Source organism: Melanerpes formicivorus, unplaced genomic scaffold (genome assembly GCF_026170545.1).
Source record: "Melanerpes formicivorus ecotype bairdi unplaced genomic scaffold, bMelFor1.0.p_v2 SCAF_88, whole genome shotgun sequence".
Taxonomy (NCBI): Eukaryota; Metazoa; Chordata; class Aves; order Piciformes; family Picidae; genus Melanerpes; species Melanerpes formicivorus.
This window is the reverse complement of record NW_027142440.1, coordinates 2,538,711-2,562,220: the sequence shown is the minus strand read 5'-3', so window position 1 is coordinate 2,562,220 and position 23,510 is coordinate 2,538,711. Positions and strand designations below refer to the sequence as shown.

At 60.4% G+C, this 23,510-nt stretch overlaps 2 protein-coding genes across 5 annotated transcripts in view; both read left to right on the top strand.

The window, feature by feature from the left end:
- Positions 1 to 3,342, top strand: part of AP2B1 (adaptor related protein complex 2 subunit beta 1) — a 104,837-nt gene extending 101,495 nt beyond the window's left edge. For all 4 annotated transcript variants that reach the window (XM_068165392.1, XM_068165394.1, XM_068165393.1 and 1 more), the window contains one exon: positions 1,025 to 3,342. In XM_068165392.1, coding sequence (XP_068021493.1) covers positions 1,025 to 1,099 — 75 coding nt within the window. In that variant the 3' untranslated portion in view covers positions 1,100 to 3,342. The remainder of the gene's footprint in view (positions 1 to 1,024) is intronic.
- Positions 3,343 to 6,372: 3,030 nt separating this feature from the next.
- RASL10B (RAS like family 10 member B) lies at positions 6,373 to 22,572 on the top strand. The gene is made up of 4 exons (XM_068165382.1): positions 6,373 to 6,707; positions 10,597 to 10,929; positions 18,225 to 18,349; positions 19,717 to 22,572. Exons 2-4 carry the CDS (start codon positions 10,714 to 10,716, stop codon positions 19,985 to 19,987), a joined length of 612 nt encoding a protein of 203 aa, XP_068021483.1. The 5' UTR covers positions 6,373 to 6,707; positions 10,597 to 10,713; the 3' UTR covers positions 19,988 to 22,572.
- The last annotated feature ends 938 nt before the right edge of the window (positions 22,573 to 23,510 follow it).

The window sequence follows — 23,510 nt, the reverse complement described above, 5'->3', positions numbered from 1 at the left end:
CCCCAGAATGACACTGCTGAGGACTCACACTGCTGTGTTGGCAGTGAGCTGGGACGGTGCCCGCTCAGCAGTCAGCAGGTACTGCCAAGGTTACCCAGAGAGGAAGCCAGGAGACATTAGTGAGGGAGTGCTGCCAGGGTGCCCTTCCCCCTCTCCCAAGGAGGAGCTGATGCCCAGCCACATTCCTGCAGTGGAGACCAGCTTGTCTGGTACCCAGATCATGGAGCTGCTGGGGTGGAAGAGACCTCTGAGCTCAGCCAGCCCAAGCACTCCCCCAGAGCTCACAGCCCCAGCACTGCTGCTCAGCCACTGCACCACAGCCCTCAGCACCACATCCAGGTGGCTCCACCAGCTCCCTGGGCAGCCTGGGCCTGTGCCTGAGAGCCCTTGCTGGGAAGACCTTCTTCCTGATGTCTAACCTGAACCTCCCTGGCACAGCTTGAGGCCATCTCCTCTTGTCCTGTCACTTATTGCATGTGAGCAGAGCCCAACCCCCACCTGGCTCCAGCCTCCTTTCAGGGAGCTGTAGGGAGCAGTGAGGCCTCCCCTCAGCCTCCTTTCCTCCAGGCTGAGCAATCCCGAGTCATAGCATCAGAGAATCAACCTGGTTGGAAAAGACCTCAGAGATCATCAAGTCCAACCTACTACCTAACACCCAACACCTCCTGACAACTGAACCATGGCTCCAAGTGCCACATCTTGAACACCTCCAGGGATGGGGACTCCACCACCTCCCTGGGCAGCACATCCCAGTGGCTAACAACTCTCTCTGTGAAGAACTTTCTCCTCACCTCCAGCCTAAACCACCCCTGGCACAGCTTGAGACTGTGTCCTCTTGTTCTGCTGCTGGTTGCACTGGTTGTCCCTCAGCTGTTCCTCCCAGGACTTGTGTCCATCAGCCAGGCCCATGAGCTGTCCAGGCCGCTCTGTAGCTCAGCCTGTGGGGAGGCTGAGGAGCTCCTGCCTCGCCCTGCACCTCCCCCGCCCCCCCTCTGACCTCCTCTCTCCTCTCCTCCCCCCACAGCTCTCCCTGAAGTGCCGTGCTCCCGAAGTGTCCCAGTACATCTACCAGGCCTACGATGCCATCCTGAAGAACTAACAGGAGCTCAGCCTGTGCCTCACCCTGCAGGAGGAGGGGGGAGAAGGGGGTCCCCAGCCCCTCCTTCCCCACTGGCTCGGGGGGGGCAGGGGAAACGCACTCGAAACTGGAAGCAGCTGCATTGGTGTGTAGGGTTTGCAGTCAAGAGGCACTGAGTAAACACAGGTAGCAATTAGTGTCCACGTGCTAACGATGGTAGGGAACAATACCCCGCCCCCCACCCCCCTCCCCCCCTTGGTATTTTTAGCGTCCGATGGAGTTTGGAACCACTGCTTCAGCCCCTTCCTCCCCTCTCACCTCACCGTCCGTCCTCGTGGGCTTCTCCCATTCTGTGCCAATGTTCAGTGTTTTCTAAATGGCTTTAGGTGTAGTTAGGGTTTTGTAAGATACTGCTCCCTGGAGACAGCCCAAGCTCCAAGCACCTCTCAGCTCATTAAAACAAGGCAAGAGTGTCCAACACATCGCCCTGCACTCCAGCTGAGCTTTTGATACTCTGACTTGTTGGTTTGTGTTGGGCTTTTGTCTCTACTGGCTCCGAGGGAAGAAGGTGATTCCAAGCAAGTGCTGGGAGCCCTCTCCCTCCCCACCCCCCACCCCCAGGGACTTTTGGGCTCTGGCAGGGCGAGCAGGGCCTCGGGGAAGGAGGAGCAGAGCCCATCAGCTGGGGCTGTGGAGGCGGATGGAGCCCTAAAGAGGCGGCGGGGGTTTGTTCCACTCGTGCTGGCAGACTCAGCTCTGCTCCTCCTGGGTGGTGTTGTCACTCCAACCATCTCCCTGGCTCATTAGCTGCTGATTCGTGAAGCAAGGCTGCTGCTGCTGCTGCGTGGGGAGGAGCTGCAGCCCCGGATTGGCAGTGGGGCAGTGGTGGATGAAATGAAGGCAGGGAGCCCACGCTCCGGGCAGAGGGCTCCAGGTATGGGCTCTGCATCCTCACCTGCCTGCAGCCCCTCCTCTTGTTTGTCCCCTGCCAAACTGCCTTCTCCACCATCCCCTCAGCTGTGCCACCTTCACCCAGCATCCCCAAGGCTCTGGCTTGGCAGTGCTGCTTTCCCCCTAGGGCCAGAGACATCAGCCCTGCCCCGATGGGAAAGGAGCTGCTGCTGGCAGCACCCCAGGGTACCACAGGGAGGGGAGTGGCTCTCCCTGACCCCTTGTTGTCCCCCAAAACCCAGGCTGTGGGGTGATGGGAGGTGGTTGGGGATTGCTGGTGCCTGCACCCTGCATGCCTGGGGGCCTTCATGAAGGTCCTGACAGCGCTGAGTTGAGCAGATGATGGAAGCATCTCTTGTGGTTGCAGCTCTGTGCCCGTGGGCACACAGGGACAGGCCAGCCAGGTTCCTGTGCTCACCCCCTGGCCCGAGCAGCACCAGCACCAGCACCAGCCTGTTCCCAGGGCCAGGCCTGTTTCCCTGCTTCCCTTTCCACTCTGGGCTTGCCTCATTGCAACCACTGAGTGCTGTGGCACCAGCAGTGGCAGCACAGCCTCTTGCCTGTCCTTGCTCCATCCATAGCTTGTCCTGCTTGAACCAAGCCAGCACCCAGACTGGCTTCACCCTCCCCAGCATGCTGATGCCATCTCCTCCCCAGCAAGCAGAGCTCTTGTGCATAGCAGCCCCCATGTTGTCATTTCAGATGCCACATTCCAAGTCAGTCAGTGCTTTAGAGTGGGAGATGGTTCACCAGGGCTTTGGTGCTGTCTGCAGCTCAAAAGCCAGGGCTGGGAAAAGCTCACAGTGCCCTGGAAGCATCCCAGCAGGGCCTGGGAGCTGCAGGACTCTGAGGGAGGTGATGTCCCTGCATGGGAAGCCCTGTGCTCTGGCTGGGGGAAAAGTGGAGCAGAGCTGGAGCAGTGCAGCCCTGGAGCCCTGCCCACGTATGCTGGGAGGTGATTTTGCTCCAGGCCCTGCGGGTGCCCTGCACAAATCATTACCAGAGCCATTAAGGGAGCGCCAGGGGCGCTGGGCAGGATGCGGCCTGGGGGCAGGAGGAGATGGCGGAGGGTCAGCCTCTTCTGCTGAGGAGCCAGTGTGACTTTGATGGGAGGGGGCACAGAGCACCCCCTTCCCCTGCCAGATTGCTGCCCAGCTTTCTGGGCAGGGCTGTGCCCGCGCTGCAGGGCAGAGCCTGGGCTGGCTCGGTGCCACCTCGCCCTCCCCGCGCCGCCCGCTCCGCTGTTCGCCAAGTGGCTGTGTTGCTCTTCAGGCCTCACCTGCCTCCGTCTCAATAAAGTCATTGCCATCATGCTCTGGCTGCCTCTGCCTCTGTGGGGCTGGGGAGAACGTCTGGTTCCCCCTGCTCTCGGCCCTGCCCGTGGGAGCAGGCAGGGCTGAGGCCTGGATTTGGTGGGGCAGAGGCTGGCTGCTCACCGGGAGCCTTTCAGCCTCTTCCCACCAGGCACCGCTGCAGCAGAGACCCCCCTGTGACAGAGGCTTGTGGGGTGAGCAGGCAGAGAAAGTCCTCAGTCCTCAGCCTCTGGCTCTGCTCTCTTCTTGAAGGGCAGCAGGAAAAGGGCACAGCTTGCAGGAGGCACTGGCAGCTCAGCAAGGACAGCCTCTGCTGAGGAGCAGAAGATGGACAGAGGTGGTTAGGCCTTTCTGGGCCCCAGGTGGGCTGTGCAGTGTGCCCTGCTTCCCCTGCAGCCTGCCCTGCTTCCCCTGCAGCCTGCTCTCCTTCCCCTGCAGCCTGCTCTCCTTCCCCTGCAGCCTGCTCTCCTTCCCCTGCAGCCTGCCCTGCTTCCCCTGCAGCCTGCTCTCCTTCCCCTGCAGCCTGCCCTGCTTCCCCTGCAGCCTGCTCTCCTTCCCCTGCAGCCTGCTCTCCTTCCCCTGCAGCCTGCCCTGCTTCCCCTGCAGCCTGCTCTCCTTCCCCTGCAGCCTGCCCTCCTTCCCCTGCAGCCTGCTCTCCTTCCCCTGCAGCCTGCCCTCCTTCCCCTGCAGCCTGCTCTCCTTCCCCTGCAGCCTGCCCTCCTTCCCCTGCAGCCTGCCCTCCTTCCCCTGCAGCCTGCTCTCCTTCCCCTGCAGCCTGCCCTGCTTCCCCTGCAGCCTGCCCTGCTTCCCCTGCAGCCTGCCCTGCTTCCCCTGCAGCCTGCTCTCCTTCCCCTGCAGCCTGCCCTCCTTCCCCTGCAGCCTGCCCTCCTTCCCCTGCAGCCTGCTCTCCTTCCCCTGCAGCCTGCCCTCCTTCCCCTGCAGCCTGCCCTGCTTCCCCTGCAGCCTGCTCTCCTTCCCCTGCAGCCTGCTCTCCTTCCCCTGCAGCCTGCCCTGCTTCCCCTGCAGCCTGCCCTGCTTCCCCTGCAGCCTGCTCTCCTTCCCCTGCAGCCTGCCCTGCTTCCCCTGCAGCCTGCTCTCCTTCCCCTGCAGCCTGCCCTCCTTCCCCTGCAGCCTGCCCTCCTTCCCCTGCAGCCTGCTCTCCTTCCCCTGCAGCCTGCTCTCCTTCCCCTGCAGCCTGCCCTCCTTCCCCTGCAGCCTGCCCTCCTTCCCCTGCAGCCTGCTCTCCTTCCCCTGCAGCCTGCCCTGCTTCCCCTGCAGCCTGCCCTCCTTCCCCTGCAGCCTGCTCTCCTTCCCCTGCAGCCTGCCCTGCTTCCCCTGCAGCACAATGATCGAGTCCTAGGAGCTGCTGATGACTTTGGATTGCTCTGAACTGGGGCTGGCATTTTCCAGAGGGCTTTGTCCTCACTGGCCCTGTCTGGGACAGGGTGGTTTGGGATGTAAAACCTCAGTACTGGACCAAGCTCAGGCAGCCCCAAATGTAGCCCTCCAAGCAGCCAGAAATGTAGAGACAGAGCTGAGCAGCTTTGTGAGGTGCAGCTCTGGGGCACAGCAGCTTTTGCCCTCACCCCTGCCCAGCCCTGGACTAGTGGTGCTTAGAGCTCAAGTGACTTGCACCCTGTGATGGCCTGGGGTGGCAGGGACTGCAGCAGCCCGTGGTGCTGTGCACTGGGATGTGTTGGTGGCAGAAGCAGGTTTGTGTGCCAAGCACCACAGTGCCAGGCTGGCTGGGGGTCACTGGTGTGCTGTCCTGTTCCTTCCATGCTCCCTGGTGTGCCTGGGCTGAGCTGCATGCCTGGGCAGTGGGGGTGGGATGGGAATCCCCCACTGTGGGTCTGCTCCTGTCGTGGTGCTGAGGGTGAGCCTGGGGCAGCATTTGGCCTAACACAGGAGCAAAAGCTGCAGCAGGACACTCAGGGCTCTGCTGTGCCAGCTGCTGTCCAGGGGCAAAGCAAAAGGTTCCTCCCTCCCTCCCTTCCTCCCCTGTTCTGCTCTTGGGGCAGAAATTGGTCTTCCCTGCTGCCCTGGGGGTGCAGGCACAGTCCCACCCCGGCGCCGCGGTCACGGCAGCCCCAGGCCGTGCTGTACCCTGCCGGCTGGGTGTGCTTCATTAGCACCCTCAGCCCCCGCTGCTGGCAGCTCTGGGGACCCTCCCTGGGCTGGGAGCTGCCCCGCGGGTGGATGTCGCCCAGAGCCTTCCCCCTTCCTGAGGCCGTGCACAGGGACCTCCTGGCTCACTCCCTGCTGCCCTGGCTGGAGATGGGGCCAGCTCTGCCCTGCCGGCTGGGCTCCCCAAGATCCCTGCTGCTGCCGGCAGCCTCACACTGTGTGTGCCAGCAGGGAGGCACAGGGAGAGGCAGGGACGTGGCTGAGGGTTTTGGAGGCTATGACTGCAGCCTCCCGAGGCGTCAGCTCTGGCTGTCCCCTGCCTGCCGGGACACGGAGCTGTGACAGATGATTTGGGGTCTGCGCGGCTCTGCTGTCGCCGAGGCGGGGATGAGCCTCCCAGGCAGTGGGGACGTGCCAGGCTCCAGCCCCGCTCCCCTCCCCCCTCCCTCCTATATTAAATTTCACAAATAAAACTGCAAGTGCAGAGCATCTCGGAGGGAGCTGCTAAAAATAGCCCCGGGGCTGGAGCCTGGATTGTGCAGGAGGTTCATGTGCAGCCCGATCCCTGCCCTCGCCCAGAAACATTCCAGGGCTCAGGGCTGCGCGGTGGCAGAGAGGGAAGGGGAGCTGGGGACTGTGTGAGCAGAGCAGCATCGAGCGCTGCTGAGGACCCCCAGACCGCCTCAGGGTTTCTCTGGCTGCAAGCAGCTCTGCAGGAAAATGAGCCCCGGATCTCTGACAGCCTGGGTGGGACGTGAGACACAGAGGAGGGGCTCTGACCCCCTTTGCCTGGCGCTGCTCGGCCCCAGCCTTGGTGCAGCGAGGCACAGAAGGGTGTCCCACGTTCTGCCAGCTGCTGTTGTCTCCTTGAGCCTTGGAGCCGTGCCTGTCGTCCCCCTTTCCCCTAGGAAATGTGTTTCCACTTGTACCCCCTCCTCATCCCGGGGAGGAGCCCCAGGAGATGATGATTGACCCAGCCAAAGGTGCTGCTGCTGCTGGGGGGAGCACGACCATGCCGTGGTTGCTGTTTGGGCTCAGCCAAGCCTGTGTGGGGGCAGCCTGAGCCATGGGCATCCCCCAGTTGTTCACTGGTGTCACTGACCTGCAGTGGCATTCAGGGTCTGCTTCAAGGGGCAGAGAGGTGGGGGGAGGGGGTGTCCACCAGCAGCATATCACAGGGACCTGGACCAGGCTCTCCAGAAGTGTGGCCAGCATCTTCCTCGCTCTCCAGTGCACAGGTAAATGCTCAGTGTGGGGTGTCACAAAAATGCAGCCACTGCCTCTCTTGGTGGGCTCTGGCAGCAGTATGAGCCGAGAGCATCCCCCGGTGTCAGTGGGCACAGGGAAAGCCCCAGCTCTGCCGGCTAAACCAGGGGCTGGCACAGCAAGGGGGTGAAGGGTGCCCGGGAAGACGCCGGCAGCAGTGTCAGAGGAAGGAAAGGCTCCCGCGGAGGGGTCCTACCCTCGTTCCCCAAAGGAGTCTGGCCTCACGGGGCTCCCATGGGGTGGGCATGAGGGCACGGGTGCTGTTGGGTGCTGGGCAGGGAAGGGGTGATGGTGTTGCACCCAGCACGCTGCAGGGGAGACATGGGAGGGTCTTTTCTCATCGGCACCTCCCCAGAGCCCTGGGGGAAGCTGGTGTCCCTCCTGGCTTCCTCCGACTCGCTCCGGGCATTGCCTGCCTGCTTTCTCGGCTGCTGCCTGCTTCCATCCCCGGGCACTGCCTGCATCCCTCCCCGGGCATCCCTGCCTGCACCCCCGCCTGAGCACGCTGCCTGCCGCCCTCCCCGGCCACGGTCCGCTTCACGCCCGGGCATTCCCCGCATCCTTCCCCGGGAGCTGCCTCTATCCACCCCCGGGCACCGCCTGCCCCCTCTCCGCCGTGCCCCAGCCGGATTTTTGTTACCCAGCGGCGGTCGCCCTCCCCGCCCGGTCTCCCCCGCCGCCGCCGCCCGGCCCCTCGGTATAGCGGCGCCGGGCGGGGGCCGGGCCGGGGCTCTGCAGCGGGGCCGCCCGCCCCGCACCGGGCTCGCCGCATGGCTCCACCGCCCGCCGGGGTTCCGCCGGCCCGGGCTGCTGCTGCTGCAAGGTACGGGGCTGGGGCGGGGTTGCAGGGGGAGCACGGCGGGGGTAAAGTTGCCGCTGGGCAGGGCCGGGGTGGAGGGGTTGGAAATCGGGGCAGCGGGGCCGGAGGGGGGGGGGGGGATGGTTTCCAGCGAAAGTTGAGCGTCGGTGCCCCCAGCTCCTCGTGTCCCCCACCGTGTGGTCCCTCTTCCCCTGTATCCCCGACCTCCTCCAGCCCCAGCACCCTCCCGCCGCGGGCCGGTGCCGGTGCCGCTGCGCTGCCCGCCGCCGTGAGAGCATCCCCCGGGAGGGTCGGGGCGGGAAGCAGGGTGCCGTATCCGGCCCAGCCCTACGAAGCCGGAGGGTCCCAGCTGGCTCCTCCGGCTGTCCCCAGAGAGGCGAGGGACGGGGGCGGGTGGCGGCGGGGTCCCCCAGGTCGCGCTGGGGGCCTCGGGGCTGGGGCTTCCTTCTTGGGGCCGCTCTGCAACCCCCACTCGGCCCCGCGACCCGCCGAGCCCTGTCCTGCGCCCAGCGCCCGGAGCCCCCCCGCTGCACCCCTCCCTACTCTGCCACCCCACCGCGGGGCCACCTTGACTCGTCCCTCCTCTCCCACCCCACCGCAGGGACACTCTGGCTGCGCCCCCCTTATCTGCACCCCAGTTTCCCACAGGAGTGTGAGCTGAGCTGGGAGCTGTGGAGTCAGCCTCCATGCTTATGGGTGCACGGCTGATTTCTGGGGCCCATGGGGCACCTCTCCCCATTCATGAGTCCTGTGTGTGATCCCAGCAGGGACACAGGGGTTTTGGGGTGCTACAGCAGGGCTCAGCCTGCTCCCAAGTTCAGGGCAGCCTCAGGGGTCCTGGGTCTCCAGGCGTGCCCCTCCATTACCCTCTGGCCCCACAGAGGACCTGGGATTGCTTCTGCGAGGAGGAAGGGTTTGTGGGGACAAGGTTGTCCCTGCAGCAGAGTGCCCCCCCCCCCCGAACTTGCAGTGACAGCTTTCCACGGGGGGAGGAAGGCCCCTGGCAGGGCAGAGCCTAGGGGTTTCTGCAGCCCCTGTTTGGTGAGTGGGTCCCCAAGGAGAGCCAACAACCTAAGGCATGGTCCCAGCCACGCAGTGTGCCATGGACACAAACCCACCCTGCTGCCCAGGGTTGGATCAGGCCCCGCTGTGAGGAGGATGAGGATGGTGTGAGCCATGGCCCTGCTCGGGGTGCTGCAGGAAGCTCAACCGCCCTGGCAGCCAGCTGTGGGAGTCTCATGGCTGAGCTCTCCCCAGGGCAAATAACCCCCAGCAAAGAGGCAGGACAGGGTGGGTTGAACCTGCTGCTTTCTGCCAGCTTAGGAGCTGCTTCCCAGTGCTCCGGGGATGGTTTAAGGGTGGAAGCAGCCACACTTCGGGATAAAGCAGGAGCTCCTTTCCAGCAAAAGTGGGGCCCAGCCCTCACCCTTGCTGCTGCCATTGCGGCTCTTGCTCAGGAGCCTGGTGCCAGCAGGTGTCTGGGCTCCTCAGACTCAGCTCCCACATCCTCCTGTGACCCCAAATGTGTGGCCCTGCCCGGAGCCCCTCCAGCCTCAGCACGTGTGGCTTGTGGGCTCCCCGCCGTCAGCCGGCTGGGAAATTAGCCTCCATCAAGTTAATTGCCAGAGTGCTCACAGCCTGGAATTAAAGATTAAAGCTGTCACTCCCGCACAGAGCTCTGCCCCCGCCCAGCAGAAGGCAGTTCTGGCTGTCCAAGCAGATCGAAGATGGATTCCCCTCTGGCTTGGGGTAGCACCAGGAGGGAGCAGCCAGCGACTGTCCCTGCAGGTGCTGAGAGTCAACCCCATAAACTAGCTGCTGCTGGGGCTGGGTAAGCCCTGAGCCACAGACAGTCTCTTTCCCGGAGGTCTCCTTCCTCCTGCACTAAAATGTGCCTGAGAGAACTTCCTGGGGTGAAGTCCTGGCTCTGCTTCACTCTGCAGGGTGGGAGCCTCTGAGGCGGACCCTGAGGTCTCGCAGTGCTGAGAGCATTGCCCAACCCTTGACAGAATGGTAGGGGTTAGGTCCAGTCTGGGCCCTCCAGTTCAAGAGAGACAGAAACCTGCTGGAGGGAGTCCAAGGGAGAGCCAGGAGGGTGATTAGGGGACTTGAGCATCTCCCCTGTGAAGAGAGACTGAGAGCCCTGGGGCTGTTTAGTCTGGAAAAGAGAAGGCTGAGAGGGATCTGATCAATGCCTATCAATAGCTGAGGGCTGGGTGTCAGGTGGAGGGGGCCAAGCTCTTGGCAGTGGTGTGCACTAATAAGAGAAGAAACAACAGGTTCAAGCTTGAACAGAGAAGATTTCACCTCACCATGAGGAGAAACTTCTTTACAGTGATGGTGACAGAGCCCTGGAGCAGGCTGCCCAGAGAGGTTGTGGAGTCTCCTTCTTTGGAGCCTTTCCAACCCCATCTGGATGCCTTCCTGTGCAGACAGCCCTGGGTTCTGCCCCTGTTCTGGCAGGGGGGTTGGACTCAGTGATCTCTTGAGGTCCCTTCCAACCTCTAATGTCTTGTGGTACTGTGGTTGGAAGGGACCTTGAAAGATCATCCTGTCCACCCCCCCTGCCAGAGGAGGGGCACCCAGGGCAGGTCACACAGGAACACATCCAGGTGGGCACTGAAAGTCTCCAGAGAAGGAGACTCCACAACCTCTCTGGGCAGCCTGCTCCAGGGCTCTGGGAGCCTCACAGTAAAGTTCCTTCTCATGTTCAGATGGAGCTTCCTATGTTCAAGCTTATGCCCACTGCTCTTGTCCTGTCACTGGGGGACACTGAGAAGAGTCTAGCCTCATCTTCCTGACCCCCACCCCTTGGGTATTTGTGAGCATTGTTAAGATCCTCTCTCAGCCTCCTCTCCTCCAGGCTAAGCAGCCCCAGCTCTCAGCCTGTCCTCACATGAGAGATGCTCCAGGCCCCTCAGCAGAGCCCTGTGCTGGACTCTCTTCCACGGACTCCTGCTCGGGCAAGCCCTCACCCAAAGCAGCAGTGATGTCTGCCAGGGTGATCCTAGGATCCGATGGGCTTCTCCTTGGCCTTGCAGTGACCTGCCGTCCCGGAGGGGAAATGCATCCTGAATGGGGCTGAGGCCCCCTGCGTGGGAATATGCAGCCTCGGCACCGCGGGGGCAGCACCGGGGCAGCGGCCGGCGCCTGGCGGCATGGTGGCGACGGTCAAGATCGCCGTGCTGGGAGCCCAGGGCGTGGGCAAGAGTGCCATAGTGCGGCAGTTCCTCTACAACGAGTTCAGCGAGGTCTGCGTGCCCACCACGGCTCGCCGCGTCTACCTGCCTGCCGTCGTCATGAACGGCCACGTCCACGACCTGCAGATCATGGACTTCCCCCCCATCACCGCCTTCCCCGTCAACACCCTGCAGGTAGGCGCCTGTGCTGGGAGGGAAAGTCCCCCACCCCGCCCCCACCCCACCACTGACCCTGCCAGAGCAGCTCAGCTGGGAGCAGGGGAAGCACAACTACAAGGTGCAATGAATGTGTGCCAAACACACAATGTTTATTGACAGGTATTTAGGGTTGATAAACAGCACAAGAACCACCCCTGGCCAAAGACCAGGGGAGCTGCAACAGCTTCTCCCTTCCCTGCCTCCTCCCTGTGGAAACTTGCCCCCCAACAGCCACTCTGCCAGAGCAGCTCAGCTGGGAGCAGGGGAAGCACAACTACAAGCTACAATGAATGTGTGCCAAACACACAGTGTTTATTGACAGGTATTTGCAATTGATAAACCACACAAGAACCACCCCCTGGCCAAAGACTAAGCCTCCTTCCTGTTGAAATTTGCCCCCCTCCCCCCAATATTAACTCTGCCAGAGCAGCTCAGCTGGGAGCAGGGGAAGCACAACTACAAGCTGCAATGAATGTGTACCAAACACACAGTGTTTATTGACAGGTATTTGCAATTGATAAACAGCACAAGAATCCCCTCCCTGGCCAAAGACCAGGGGAGCTGCAACAACTTCTTCCCTCCCTGCCTCCTTCCTGTGGAAATTTGCCCCCCAACAGTCACTCTGCCAGAGCAGCTCAGGTGGGAGCAGATGAAGCCAAACTACAAACTGTAATGAATGTGTACCAAACACACAGTGTTTATTGACAGGTATTTAGGGTTGATAAACAGCACAAGAACCACCCCCTGGCCACAGACCAAGCCTCCTTCCTGTTGAAATTTGCCCCCCCCCCAACATTAACTTTGCCAGAGCAGCTGAGCTGGAAGCAGATGAAGCTGTATTTACAGGCAAGACTACAAATATGCAATGAAATGCAATGAATGTGTACCACACACACACTATTTATTGACAGGTATTTGCAATTGATAAACAGCACAAGAGCCACCCCCTGGCCAAAGACCAGGACAGCTGCAACAGCTTCTCCCTTCCCTGCCTCCTTCCTGTGGTGGGTTGAAATTTCCCCCCTCAGCATTCATTCTGCCAGAGCAGCTCAGCTGGGAGCAGATGAAGCTGTGTTTACAGGAGCAGGGAGGTCATCCTGTACACTGCACTGGTTAGGCCACACCTTGAGTCCTGTGTCCAGTTCTGGGCTCCTCAGTTTAGGAAGGAGGTTGACTTGCTGGAAGGTGTCCAGAGAAGGGCAACAAAGTTGGTGAGGGGCTTGGAACACAGCCCTGTGAGGAGAGGCTGAGGGAGCTGGGGTTGCTTAGCCTGGAGAGGAGGAAGCTCAGGGGAGACCTTCTTGCTCTCTCCAGCTCCCTGAAGGGAGGTTGCAGACAGGCAGAGGTTGGTCTCTTCTCCCAGGCAGCCAGCACCAGAACAAGAGGACACAGTCTCAGGCTGCACCAGGGGAGGTTTAGGCTGGAGGTGAGGAAGAAGTGCTATACACAGAGATTGATTGCCCTTTGGAATGGGCTGCCTGGGGAGGTGGTGGAATCACCATCACTGGAGGTGTTCAGGAGGAGATTTGATGGGGTGCTTGGTGCCATGGGTTAGTTGTTTAGGTGGTATTGGGTGATAGGTTGGACACAATGGTCTTGAAGGTCTCTTCCAACCTGGTCTATTCTATTCTATTCTATTCTATTCTATTCTATTCTATTCTATTCTATTCTATTCTATTCTATTCATATGGAATGAAATGCAATGAATGTGTACCAAGTACACAATATTTATTGACAGGTATTTACAATTGATAAACAGCACAAGAGCCACCCCCTGGCCAAAGACCAGGGGAGCTGCAATAGCTTCTCCCTTCCCTGCCTCCTTCCTGTGGTGGGTTGCAATTTCCCTTTCCCCCCTCAGCATTCACTCTGCCAGAGCAGCTCAGGTGGGAGCAGATGAAGCTGTATTTACAAGCAGCACTACAAGCTGCAATGATTATGTACCAAACACACAATATTTATTGACAGGTATTTGCAGTTGATGAACAGCACAAGAGCCACCCCCTGGCCAAAGACCAGGACAGCTGCAACAGCTTCTCCCTTCCCTGCCTCCTTCCTGTGGTGGGTTGAAATTCCACCACCACCACCCCCCTGCCATTCACATTGCCAGAGCAGCTCAGCTGGGAGCAGATGAAGCTGTATTGACAAACAGAACTACAAACTACAAGTAAAATATGCAATACTTACAATATTGACAGGTATTGGCAATTGATAAGCAGCACAAGAACCCCCAGCCCTGGCCAAAGAAAGGGACCTGGCCCAAACAGAGAGGGACCTGGGGTTGCTGATTGACAGCTGCCTAAACATGAGCCAGCAGTGTGCCTAGGTGGCCAAGAAGGCCAAGGGCATCCTGGCCTGCAGCAGGAAGAGTGTGGCCAGCAGGAGCAGGGAAGTCCTTGTGCCCTGTGCTCAGCACTGCTTAGGCCACACCTTGAGTCCTGTGTCCAGTTCTGGGCCCCTCAGTTTAAGAAGGACACTTGAATATGTCCAGAGAAGGGCAGGAAAGCTGGGGAGGGGTCTGGAGCACAGCCCTGTGAGGAGAGGCTGAGGGAGCTGGGGTTGCTTAGCCTGGAGAAGAGGAGGCTCAGGGGAGACCTTCTTGCTGTCTACAACTCCCTGAAGGGAGGTTGTAGCCAGGTGGGGGTTGGTCTCTTCTCTCTAGCAACCAGCACCAGAAGAAGAGGACACAGTCTCAAGCTGTGCCAGAGGAAGTTTAGGCTTGAGGTGAGGAGAAAGTTCTTCACCAAGAGAGTTGTTGGCCATTGGGATGTGCTGCCCAGGGAGGTGGTGGAGTCCCCATCCCTGGAGGTGTTCCAGAGGGGATTGGATGTGGCACTTGGTGCCATGGTTTAGTCATGAGATCTGTGGTGACAGCTTGGACTCAATGATCCTCGAGGTCTCTTCCAACCTTTGTGATACTGTGATAAAGATGAAGGGAGCTGCAACAGTTTCTCCCTTCTCTGCCTCCTTCCCGTGGTGGGCTGAAATCCTCCCCCCCCTCCCCCTCCAGCATTCCCTTTGCCAGAGCAGCTCAGCTGGAAGCAAATGGAAGCTGTGTTTGCAGGCAAAGCTACAGTCTACAACGGGATGCAATGGAAGTGTAGCAATTACCCAGGATTTACAATAATTACAGGGATTTACAAGTAACAAACAGCACAAGAACCCCAACCCTGGTCAAAGAGCAGGGGGAGCTACCAGCTTCTCCTTCCCTGCCTCCCCCTCACCCCCCTGTACAAAAGAAGGGACGAGAGAAAGGAGCAGAGAAGTGAATACCAAAGCAATGCAGCCAAGGTCAAGCAGAAGCAAGTTAGTTTCCCTCCCCAGAGCCAAGAAGGGAGAAGAGAAGAGGAATTGTTTGGGGGACAAGATCTTGTGGTAGCTACCTCTCCACTGGGGTTGTTTAGAACTATCATCACTTCCCTTTTTCACACCCAGGAGTGATTTATTTACATTCTGCTACTTTTCTGCTTCCAAGACCTGTGAGAACTTTTTAAAGGCATAGCCCAAAGCCACCACACTTCCCTACCCCCCTGTACACCACAGGGAGAAGAGAAAAATAGCAGAGAAGTTGGGGTTGCTACCAGCCACAACAAAGCAGTGCAGCCAAAGTCAGTAAAAGCCAAGAGAAGCATCAGCCAGAGCTGGAGAAGCATCAGCCAGAGCTGGAGAAGCTAAAAGAGAGAGAGAGAGATCCTTTTGCAAGCTAAATCTCATGGTAGCTACCTCTCCACTGGGATTGTTTAGAACTATCATCACTTCCCTTTGTACTCCCAGTAGTGATTTAGTAGTGATGTCAGGAAGAAGCTCTTCCCCATGAGGGTGGTGAGAGCCTGGCACAGGTTGCCCAGGGAGGTGGTGGAAGCCTCCTGCCTGGAGGTGTTTGCAGCCAGGCTGGAGGTGGCTGTGAGCAAGCTGCTGTGGTGTGAGGTGTCCCTGGCCATGTCAGGGGGGTTGGAGCTGGCTGAGCCTTGAGCTCCCTTCCAGCCCTGACAGTTCTGTGATTTGTTTACATTCTACTGCTTTCTGTCCAAGATCCATGAATAATTTTAAAGGCATAACCTAAAACTACAACCACAGGAGCCAGCCAGCTCAGTGCCACAGGACCTCCATGCTGGTGGTGGCTCTCTGGTGACCTCCGTGGGGCTCTGCTGCGTGGCCCTGCGGTGCTCCAGCTCTGCCCTTCGGGAGGGATGCTACTCCCCACCCCCAGCCCTGGGTTGTGGTTTGCTCGCTGGGAGCCAGTGTGAGGGATCACAGCCTTGTGGCTGCTAGCTGAGCAGGCCCAGGATAAAGTGGCTCTGAAAGCTCTTTCACCTAAAGTGGTGGCAAGCACGGGCAGGATGATGTCCCACCGCAAAGACGATGGCTTTGGTGATGCCCATGGCCCCAGCTGGATCCAGCTCCGTGGCTGCCAGAGCCAGCACCAGCAAAGGGCTGGGGGAGCATGGCCAGGGGAACAGCAGAGCTGCCTGAAGAGCCAGACCCCAATGCAGCCCCAGCCTGAGCCAGGTGGGCTGTTTGTCCCCTCCCAGGGTGGCTGTCACAGCCCCAGCACTACTGGGGCTCGTCCCCAGAGTGCTGAGCCCACCAGCTCCTCCTCAAAGCCCCAGTGCTCCCCAGTGCTCATCAGTGCTCCCAGTGCTCCTCAGTGCTCCTCAGTGCTCCCAGTGCTCCCCAGTGCTCCCCAGTGCTCCTCAGTGCTCCCAGTGCTCCTCAGTGCTCCCAGCGCTCCTCAGTGCTCCCAGTGCTCCCCAGTGATCCTTAGTGCTCCTCAGTGCTCCTCAGTGCTCCCAGTGCTCCCCAATGATCCTCAGTGCTCCCAGTGCTCCTCAGTGCTCTCCAGTGATCTCCAGTGCTCCTCAGTGCTCTCCAGTGTTCCCCAGTGCTCCCCAGTGCTCCTCAGTGTTCCCCAGTGCTCCCCAATGATCCTAAGTGCTCCCAGTGCTCCTCAGTGCTCTCCAGTGATCTCCAGTGCTCCTCAGTGCTCTCCAGTGTTCCCCAGTGCTCCCCAGTGCTCCTCAGTGTTCCCCAGTGCTCCTCAGTGCTCCCCAGTGCTCCCCAATGATCCTCAGTGCTCCCAGTGCTCCTCAGTGCTCTCCAGTGATCTCCAGTGCTCCTCAGTGATCCTCAGTGCTCCCCAGTGCTCCCCAGTGCTCCCCAATGATCCTCAGTGCTCCCCAATGATCCTCAGTGTTCCCCAGTGCTCCTCAGTGCTCCTCAGTGCTCCCCAGTGCTCCTAGTGCTCCCCAGTGCTCCCCCAAAAGGCAGTGTGGGGTTGGGAAGCGTTGCCACTGCTGCCAATTGCTTCGGGGGGGCTTAATGGGGAAAAAGGGTCATGCCATAGCCCCGGCCCAGGGTCACAAGTTGTGCCAGCACTGGGGGGGAAAGGAGCTGGAGGTGTCCAGCCATGCCAAAGGGCAATGCCACCGGTGGGGACACCCCCGTGGGAGCTGGACACTCTGCTGTTTTAAACCAGTGTCACTGTTTGGCTCCTGTGCCCAGGGGACACGGGGTGACAGGGGCCCTGTGGTGCTCCCAGCTCCTGCATGTGTGTAAGGCAGGAGGGGAAATGAGCAGTGCAGGGGCCAGGAGGAGCTTCGAGGAGGAGCCAGGGTCAGCAGGGAAGGAAAGGTCAGGGGCAGCAAAGGGCAATCCCCTGCCAGCCGCTGCCAGTGCGCTCCATTAACTCCCTGCCTGGCTGCACACAAGAGGAGCTGGTGGGAACAGATGGAGGTTTCCAGGGAAGAAAGGAAAGGGGGGTCAGAGAGTCTGGCTCTGAGGGGAAAGGAGAGGATACTGTGATACTGTGACCACGGTGGGGGATCAGCTCTGTCTGCTGGGAAGCACTGCTGGGCTCTGCTCCGCGGCCAGAAGCAGCATCCCTGCAGGGATATCCCAGGAGATGAGCAGGAGCTGGTGGCTCTCCAGCATCCCTCACAGGACCAGCTGGGCATGCACAGTGTGACCCTTCTCCAGCCCTGAGCATCCCAGGAAACCTGCCCTGCAATAGGGAAAACCATCCCAACATCACAGCATCAGAGCAAGCTACACCCCAGCATGGTGAAATAGCTGTGACTGTCTGAGCTCCCAGCTGTATCAGGACTCAGAGTAACCCCAGAGTAACCTCAGAGCAACCTCAGAGTAACCCAGCCACTGCCTCTGCCTGCAGCACTCTGATTCCAAGGAGCTACACCCCACCTGCTCCTCTCTGTGGATGGTAGCAGGGTTGTGTTGTGCCACTCACTCCCAGCTCCTTCCTGTGCTGCGATGGAGACCAACCTGCACTCCAAAACTTTCCTCTCCCTGGTTCCCTTCGGTCCCAGGGCTTCCTGTGTCACCTCACTCTGATGAGGAACCCAGAAGAGGATGATTCATGGCACTGAGGGGCTTTGCTCAGGGAGAAGTGACGTCTGTCCTCCTTGCTGCAGCTTCCTCCTCTCCCGTGGTGCTCAGGAGGGTTTGCAGTGCTGCCTGCACAGGCTGCCGGTCCCAGCACCGCTGCTGGGCTGGGGAGAGGGCTGGAAGCAGAGCAAATGTTCCCTCCTGTACGGGGGGGATAGGGTGGGTGGGGGTGGGAGAGAGAATCCTCTTATTCCTGGAATCCCAAAGCCTTCCTAGCAAGATGAATTTCTGACAGCTCCAAATTCTGGCCCTGGAGAGGCTACCCCTGAGTGCCTCTGCTCTGGCTCCCCATCTCACTCTCACACACCCCACCCCTGAGCAGCTGCTCCTCGCCTCCAAACAGCTTCACCATCCCCTTCCCCCCCTGACCCACAGAGCTGCTGGTTCCTCACCCCCAGCCCCACAGGGCTTAGCCCTCAGCACCCTCCTCACCTGCCCTGCCCCAAAACCAGGGTGCCTAGGTAATTATCACAGCTCATTAGCAGCCCTGGAGGGTGAACCTTTACATCCTGGGCTGGCGGTGATTCAGCCTTGCTCCCGGCTCAGCTCTGGGCCCCAGGCAGGATGTGGCCCTCATTCTGGGGTGCCAGATCAAATTATCTCTCCTCTGGATAAAGAGGGTGGGGGGTGAGTGGCCTCCAGAGAGGGGGATGGGTGAGTGAAGGGCTAGGGGGGTGGGGAGCCACAGCCCTCACCGGGCTGGGGCAGGGCAGAGGCGAGATGCTGGGAGCTGGGTTTTGGGGCCAGAGAGCATGCAGCTGCCTTGGGAACTGGCAGTGCAGCAGCAGCCTTGGCGTGTCCAGCCCTGGGCGTCCCGTGGGCACAGCAGCAGGGCTGAGCCAGGATTGATCCCTCTCTGCACCTTGCAGGAGTGGGCGGACGTGTGTTGCAGGGGGCTCCGGAGCGTCCATGCCTACATCCTGGTCTATGACATCTGTTGCTTTGACAGCTTCGAGTACATCAAAACCATCCGCCAGCAGATCCTGGAGACGAGGTAGGGATGGCTGCATCACAGGCTGCAGCCCTCTGGGGGCTCCCAGAGTCACAGCATCCCAGATTCCCAGCAGGGAGGGGTTGGAAGGGACCTCTGGAGATCACCCAGCCCAAGCTCCCTGCTCCAGCAGGGCACCCGCAGCACCCTGCCCAGCAGCACAATGCCCAGGGGGGGTTGGAAGCTCTCCACACAAGGAGACTTTCCTCATTGCAGAGATGCTGCAGGCCCCTCAGCATCTTCAGAGCCTCTGCTGGACTCTCTCCAGCAGTTCCCTGTCTCTCTTGAACTGGACCCAGTACTACTCATGCCAGCTCTCCCTTGCTCTTGGCATCAGTGACGAGAGATTGCAGACTGGGACAGAGCTCTCTGCAGGGCTGGGAGCTCAGAAGTTAAACTGGATGTGAGAGCAGGAGAAAGAGCAGGACCCTGGGCAGATACCTGCTGTGGCTGAGGGGCACCATCCCTGGTACAGTGGGCCATGAAGCGTGACAAGGGCACAGGCTGAAGACCTGTTTAGGAACAAGGTCTTTGCCATGATGCCCTCACTGGAACAGGTTGCCCAGGGAGGTGGCTGAGTCCCCATCCTGGTGATGTTCAAGATGAAGCTGGACAGGGCTGTGGGCAACCTGATCTAGTTGAGGATGTCCCTGCTGACTGCAGAGGGGGTGGGACTGGATGAGCTCTGGAGCTCCCTTCCAACCCAAACCATTCTATGGTTCCATGGTGCATGCCCTTGTTGACAAGGATCATAGGGCCATAGGACGTTAGGGGTTGGAAGGGACCATTGAAGGTCATTGAGTCCAAGCCCCCTGCCAGAGCAGCATCACCCAGGGCGGTCTGCACAGGAAGGCATCCAGGTGGGGTTGGAAAGTCTCCAGAGGAGACTCCACAACCTCTCTGGGCAGCCTGCTCCAGGGCTCTGTCACCCTCACTGTAAGGAAGTTTCTCCTCATGTTGAGGTGAAATCTATGCTCTAGCTTGAACCTGTTGTTTCTTGTCTTACTAGTGTGCACATCACTGTCAAGAGCTTGGCCCCCTCCACCTGACCCCCAGCCCTCAGCTATTGATAGGCATTGATCAGATCCCTCTCAGCCTTCTCCTCTCCAGACTAAACAGCCCCAGAGCTCTCAGTCTCTCTTCACAGGGGAGATGCTCAAGTCCCCTAATCACCCTCCTGGCTCTCCCTTGGAGGTCTCTGTCTCTCTTGAGCTGGGGAGCCCAGACTGGACCTAACCCCTGCCTCTCTGTCATTCTAAGGCTTGGGCAATGCTCTCAGCACCTGAGACAGGTCGCAGTGCGGGATGCGGGGGGTGGGGTGTCTGCCCCGCTGGGCTGTTTTGGACCAACCCTTCCCGCCCTGCCTCCAGGGTGATCGGCACCTCGGAGACGCCCATCATCATCGTGGGCAACAAGCGGGACCTGCAGCGGGGCCGGGTGATCCCGCGCTGGAACGTCTCCAACCTGGTGAAGAAGACCTGGAAGTGTGGCTACATCGAGTGCTCGGCCAAGTACAACTGGCACATCCTGCTGCTCTTCAGCGAGCTGCTCAAGAGCGTGGGCTGTGCGCGCTGCAAGCACGTCCACACCACCATCCGCTTCCAGGGCGCCCTGCGCAGGAACCGCTGCACCATCATGTGAGCCCCCCCGCCCCGGCCCCGGCCCCGGCCCCGGCCGACCCCCGGCCCCGGCCGACCCCCCCCCGGCGCCGCTCGCTGCGGGGGGAGGTGATGCCACGGCGGGAGCTGTGCCCAGAGCGCCTTGGGCGCTGCTCCCGGACGGCGCTGGCAGCCTGAGGTGACGTTTAGGGACAGTGCATCTCGGGCCGTGCTGGGCAGGGGGCATGCGGTGGCCGCCGGTGGGTGGCTGAGCTGCCTGGAGGGAGGACCTCAGCTAAACCCCCGAGCCCACCCTGATCCTCCAGCTGAGGGTCAGAGGGTGGCTGGGCTGCTTGGAGGAAGGACCTCAGCTAAACCCCCGAGCCCACCTTGATCCTCCAGCTGGGGGGGTCAGGGGTGGCTGAGCTGCCTGGAAGGAGGACCTCAGCTAAATCCCTGAGCCCACCCTGATCTTCCAGCTGGGGGTCAGGGGTGGCTGGGCTGCTTGGAAGGAGGACCTCAGCTAAATACCTGAGCCCACCCTGATCCTCCAGCTGGGGGTCAGGGGTGGCTGGGCTGCCTGGAGGGAGGACCTCAACTAAACCCCCAAGCCCACCCTGATCCTCCAGCTGGGGGTCAGAGGGTGGCTGGGCTGCTTGGAGGGAGGAAGGACCTCAGTTAAATCCCTGAGCCCACCCTGATCCTCCAGCTGAGGGTCAGGGGGTGGCTGGGCTGCTTGGAGGAAGGACCTCAGCTAAACCCCCGAGCCCACCCTGATCCTCCATCTCTTGGGGCTGAAGCTGTCCCCAGGGGGTTGTGTCTCTGCTGTGCCTGAAGCACTGCACAGCATGGGGGTAGGGGAGGTGGTGCCCAGAGGTTGGCTGTTGGGTCCATCCTTGCTGGCTCCTGGCCTGGCACTGCAGGGTCAGCGCTTGCTGCTGCCTGCCACCACCTGCTCCCTGGAAGGGCCTTGCCCAGCAGCTGTGCCCTGATGGCCAGGGTGGCTCTGATCCTGGGGCACACGGAGTGCTGATACCCAGCCTGCAGAGCTGGGGTTCCTCCCCTCAGAGGGCAGAGCAGCCTCCTGCAAGAGGCCAGATCACACAGGCTCTGTCTTGGCTCGGTTGGGTCAGGTTTCCAGGAGGAATTCCTGGATGAATGCAAGAAATGGCGGGGGGGAGGGAACCAATAAATCCTCCATCCTGCTCCTTGCATCCCCCCAGGGTGCCAGGTGCTGCTGCCCCAGCGCTTCGAGTCCCCTCCAGCCCCAGTTCATCCAGGGAAGCCTTCTCCTTCCCCACCAGCCAGTCCAACACCAAACCATCTCGAGGCGCTCCTTGCTGGGCAGATCACCCCTCTGCTACCTCGCGTGCCAGGCTCAGCAGGTGACCAGCTTTGTGCAGCTCTGACCCAAGCCCTGGTGTCCCCAGGGCAGGCAGGCCCCCACCTGTGCCAAGCCCTGGTGTCCCCAGGGCAGGCAGATCCCACCGTGCCATCCTGACCCACGCCAGGCTTCCCCACAGGGACCCTCGCCCCCATCCAGGGGAGGTGCCAGCGGTGGGGGGCAGCCTCCAAAGCAATAGGGGCCTGGAGCTGCATTTCCAGTTGTGTTCCTTGTTTCTCCTTTGGTTCTGTGCACATCCCTAACAGGAAGGTGAGCCTCTCATGAGTACTTTATTCACTGTTTTTCAGTCTTTTGTCTCGTTCTCACAGCAGGCTTGCAGCTCACCTCTGCCCTGCCCGGCAGGGTGGGTGGCAAAGCTCAGGCTGGGTTAGCAAACAGGCCTCGGGGCATCGTGCTGGCAAAGGGTGAGGAGAGCCCGAGGGGGTTGTGCTTCCCCCTTCTTGCTGCTCCTTCTAAGACTCAGGAGATCACCATCCTCACCCCTTGAGGCAGGGTCTGAGACCAGCCCATCCTCCAGCAAAACCATCTCAGTGATTTCTGGTGTCACAGAGGGGGGCTGCTGTGGGCAGTGAAGCAAAGAGCCACCAGCCCCATCTCACCCCCCCAGGCCAGGTCTGCACCCCACAGAAGCACCACTGTGCTCTTGGTCACACAGAGCAGAGCCAGTTGAGCTCTGGCCTGGTGCATAGCCCTGCAGCCCCAGTGTCATGGGATCAGTCGGGGGTCACCCTGCTGCTCCCTTCCCAGGCGCTTTGGGAGCCAAATCCTCTTCCCCTTGCTCCAGAAGAGAAAGGAAACCAAGAGAAAAGGTGTTGGGGGGGGTGTGGTGTGGTGTGGGGAACGTGGGTCTGGCTCAGGTGGCTGGGACAGCCCTGCCAAGGGCAGGGGGAGGCTGGTAGCACTCATCACCATCCCTCACCCTCATGGCACCACCACCCCCCCGACCTCATCTGGCCAGGATTTGACACCTGTAGGTTTACCTTCTCAGCCTCTGGCCAGCTTTGTCCCTCCAAATGGTCTGAGAAGGGAACTCCTTGGTGACTGCTACCAACAGAGCACTGCTGAAGCGCTCTGAGGCAGAGGCACCAAGGACCAAGCCAATACATTGTTTGTTATCACCCCGTAGCCTGCAGTTTATAGCACAATTAGTTACAGGGTTTTGTAGCATCTCTTTAGTATTTTGGAGAAAAAAAACCAAACAAGCAACAAAAGTTACCAAGTGAATTGTTCTCCTCTGCTGCATTTATAGACCAGGAGAGTCTTTGTCCCCAGGAACAACTCTCACTGCTCCAAAGGTGTTTCCTGAGAAACTGAGGGCTACAAAGAGCTGCTGCCCCCAAGCCCCAGCACAGGGGGGGAGGCAGTGGCCCTGACCAGGTGCAGGTAGAGATAACTGGGCAGTGGTACCCACTGGGTGCAGGCAGGGATAGCCAGGTGATGGTACCAGCTGGGGGCAGGCAGGAATAGCCAGGTGATGGCACCAGCTGGGGGCAGGTAGGGATAGCCAGGTGATGGTACCAGCTGGGGGCAGGCAGGGATAGCCAGGTGATGGTACCAGCTGGGGGCAGGCAGGGATAGCCAGGTGATGGTACCAGCTGGGGGCAGGTAGGGATAGCCAGGTGATGGTACCAGCTGGGGGCAGGCAGGGATAGCCAGGTGATGGTACCAGCTGGGGGCAGGTAGGGATAACTGGGCAGTGGTACCCACTGGGTGCAGGCAGGGATGACCAAGTGATGGTACCAGCTGGGGGCAGGTAGGGATAGCCAGGTGATGGCACCAGCTGGGTGCAGGCAGGGATAGCCAGGTGATGGTACCAGCTGGGTGCAGGCAGGGATGACCAGGATGGTGGTACCAGCTGGGTGCAGGCAGGGATGACCAGGTGATGGTGCCAGTTGGGTGCAGGCAGGGATGACCAGGATGGTGGTACCCACTGGGTGCAGGCAGGGATAGCCAGGTGATGGTACCAGCTGGGTGCAGGTAGGGATGACCAGGTGATGGTACCCACTGGGTGCAGGCAGGGCTGACTGGGCAGTGGTACCCACTGGGTGCAGGCAAGGCTGACTGGGCAGTGGTACCCACTGGGTGCAGGCAGGGCTGACTGGGCAGTGGTACCCCCCAGGTGCAGGCAGGGCTGACTGGGCAGTGGTACCCCCCAGGTGCA

Coding starts and splice junctions, on each gene's coding strand:
- RASL10B (XM_068165382.1), top strand. CDS start 10,714: ATGGTGGCGACGGTCAAGATCGCCGTGCTGGGAGCCCAGGGCGTGGGC. Junction 10,930..18,224: donor TCCCCGTCAACACCCTGCAG/GTAGGCGCCTGT, acceptor TGCACCTTGCAG/GAGTGGGCGGACGTGTGTTG. Junction 18,350..19,716: donor CAGCAGATCCTGGAGACGAG/GTAGGGATGGCT, acceptor CCCTGCCTCCAG/GGTGATCGGCACCTCGGAGA.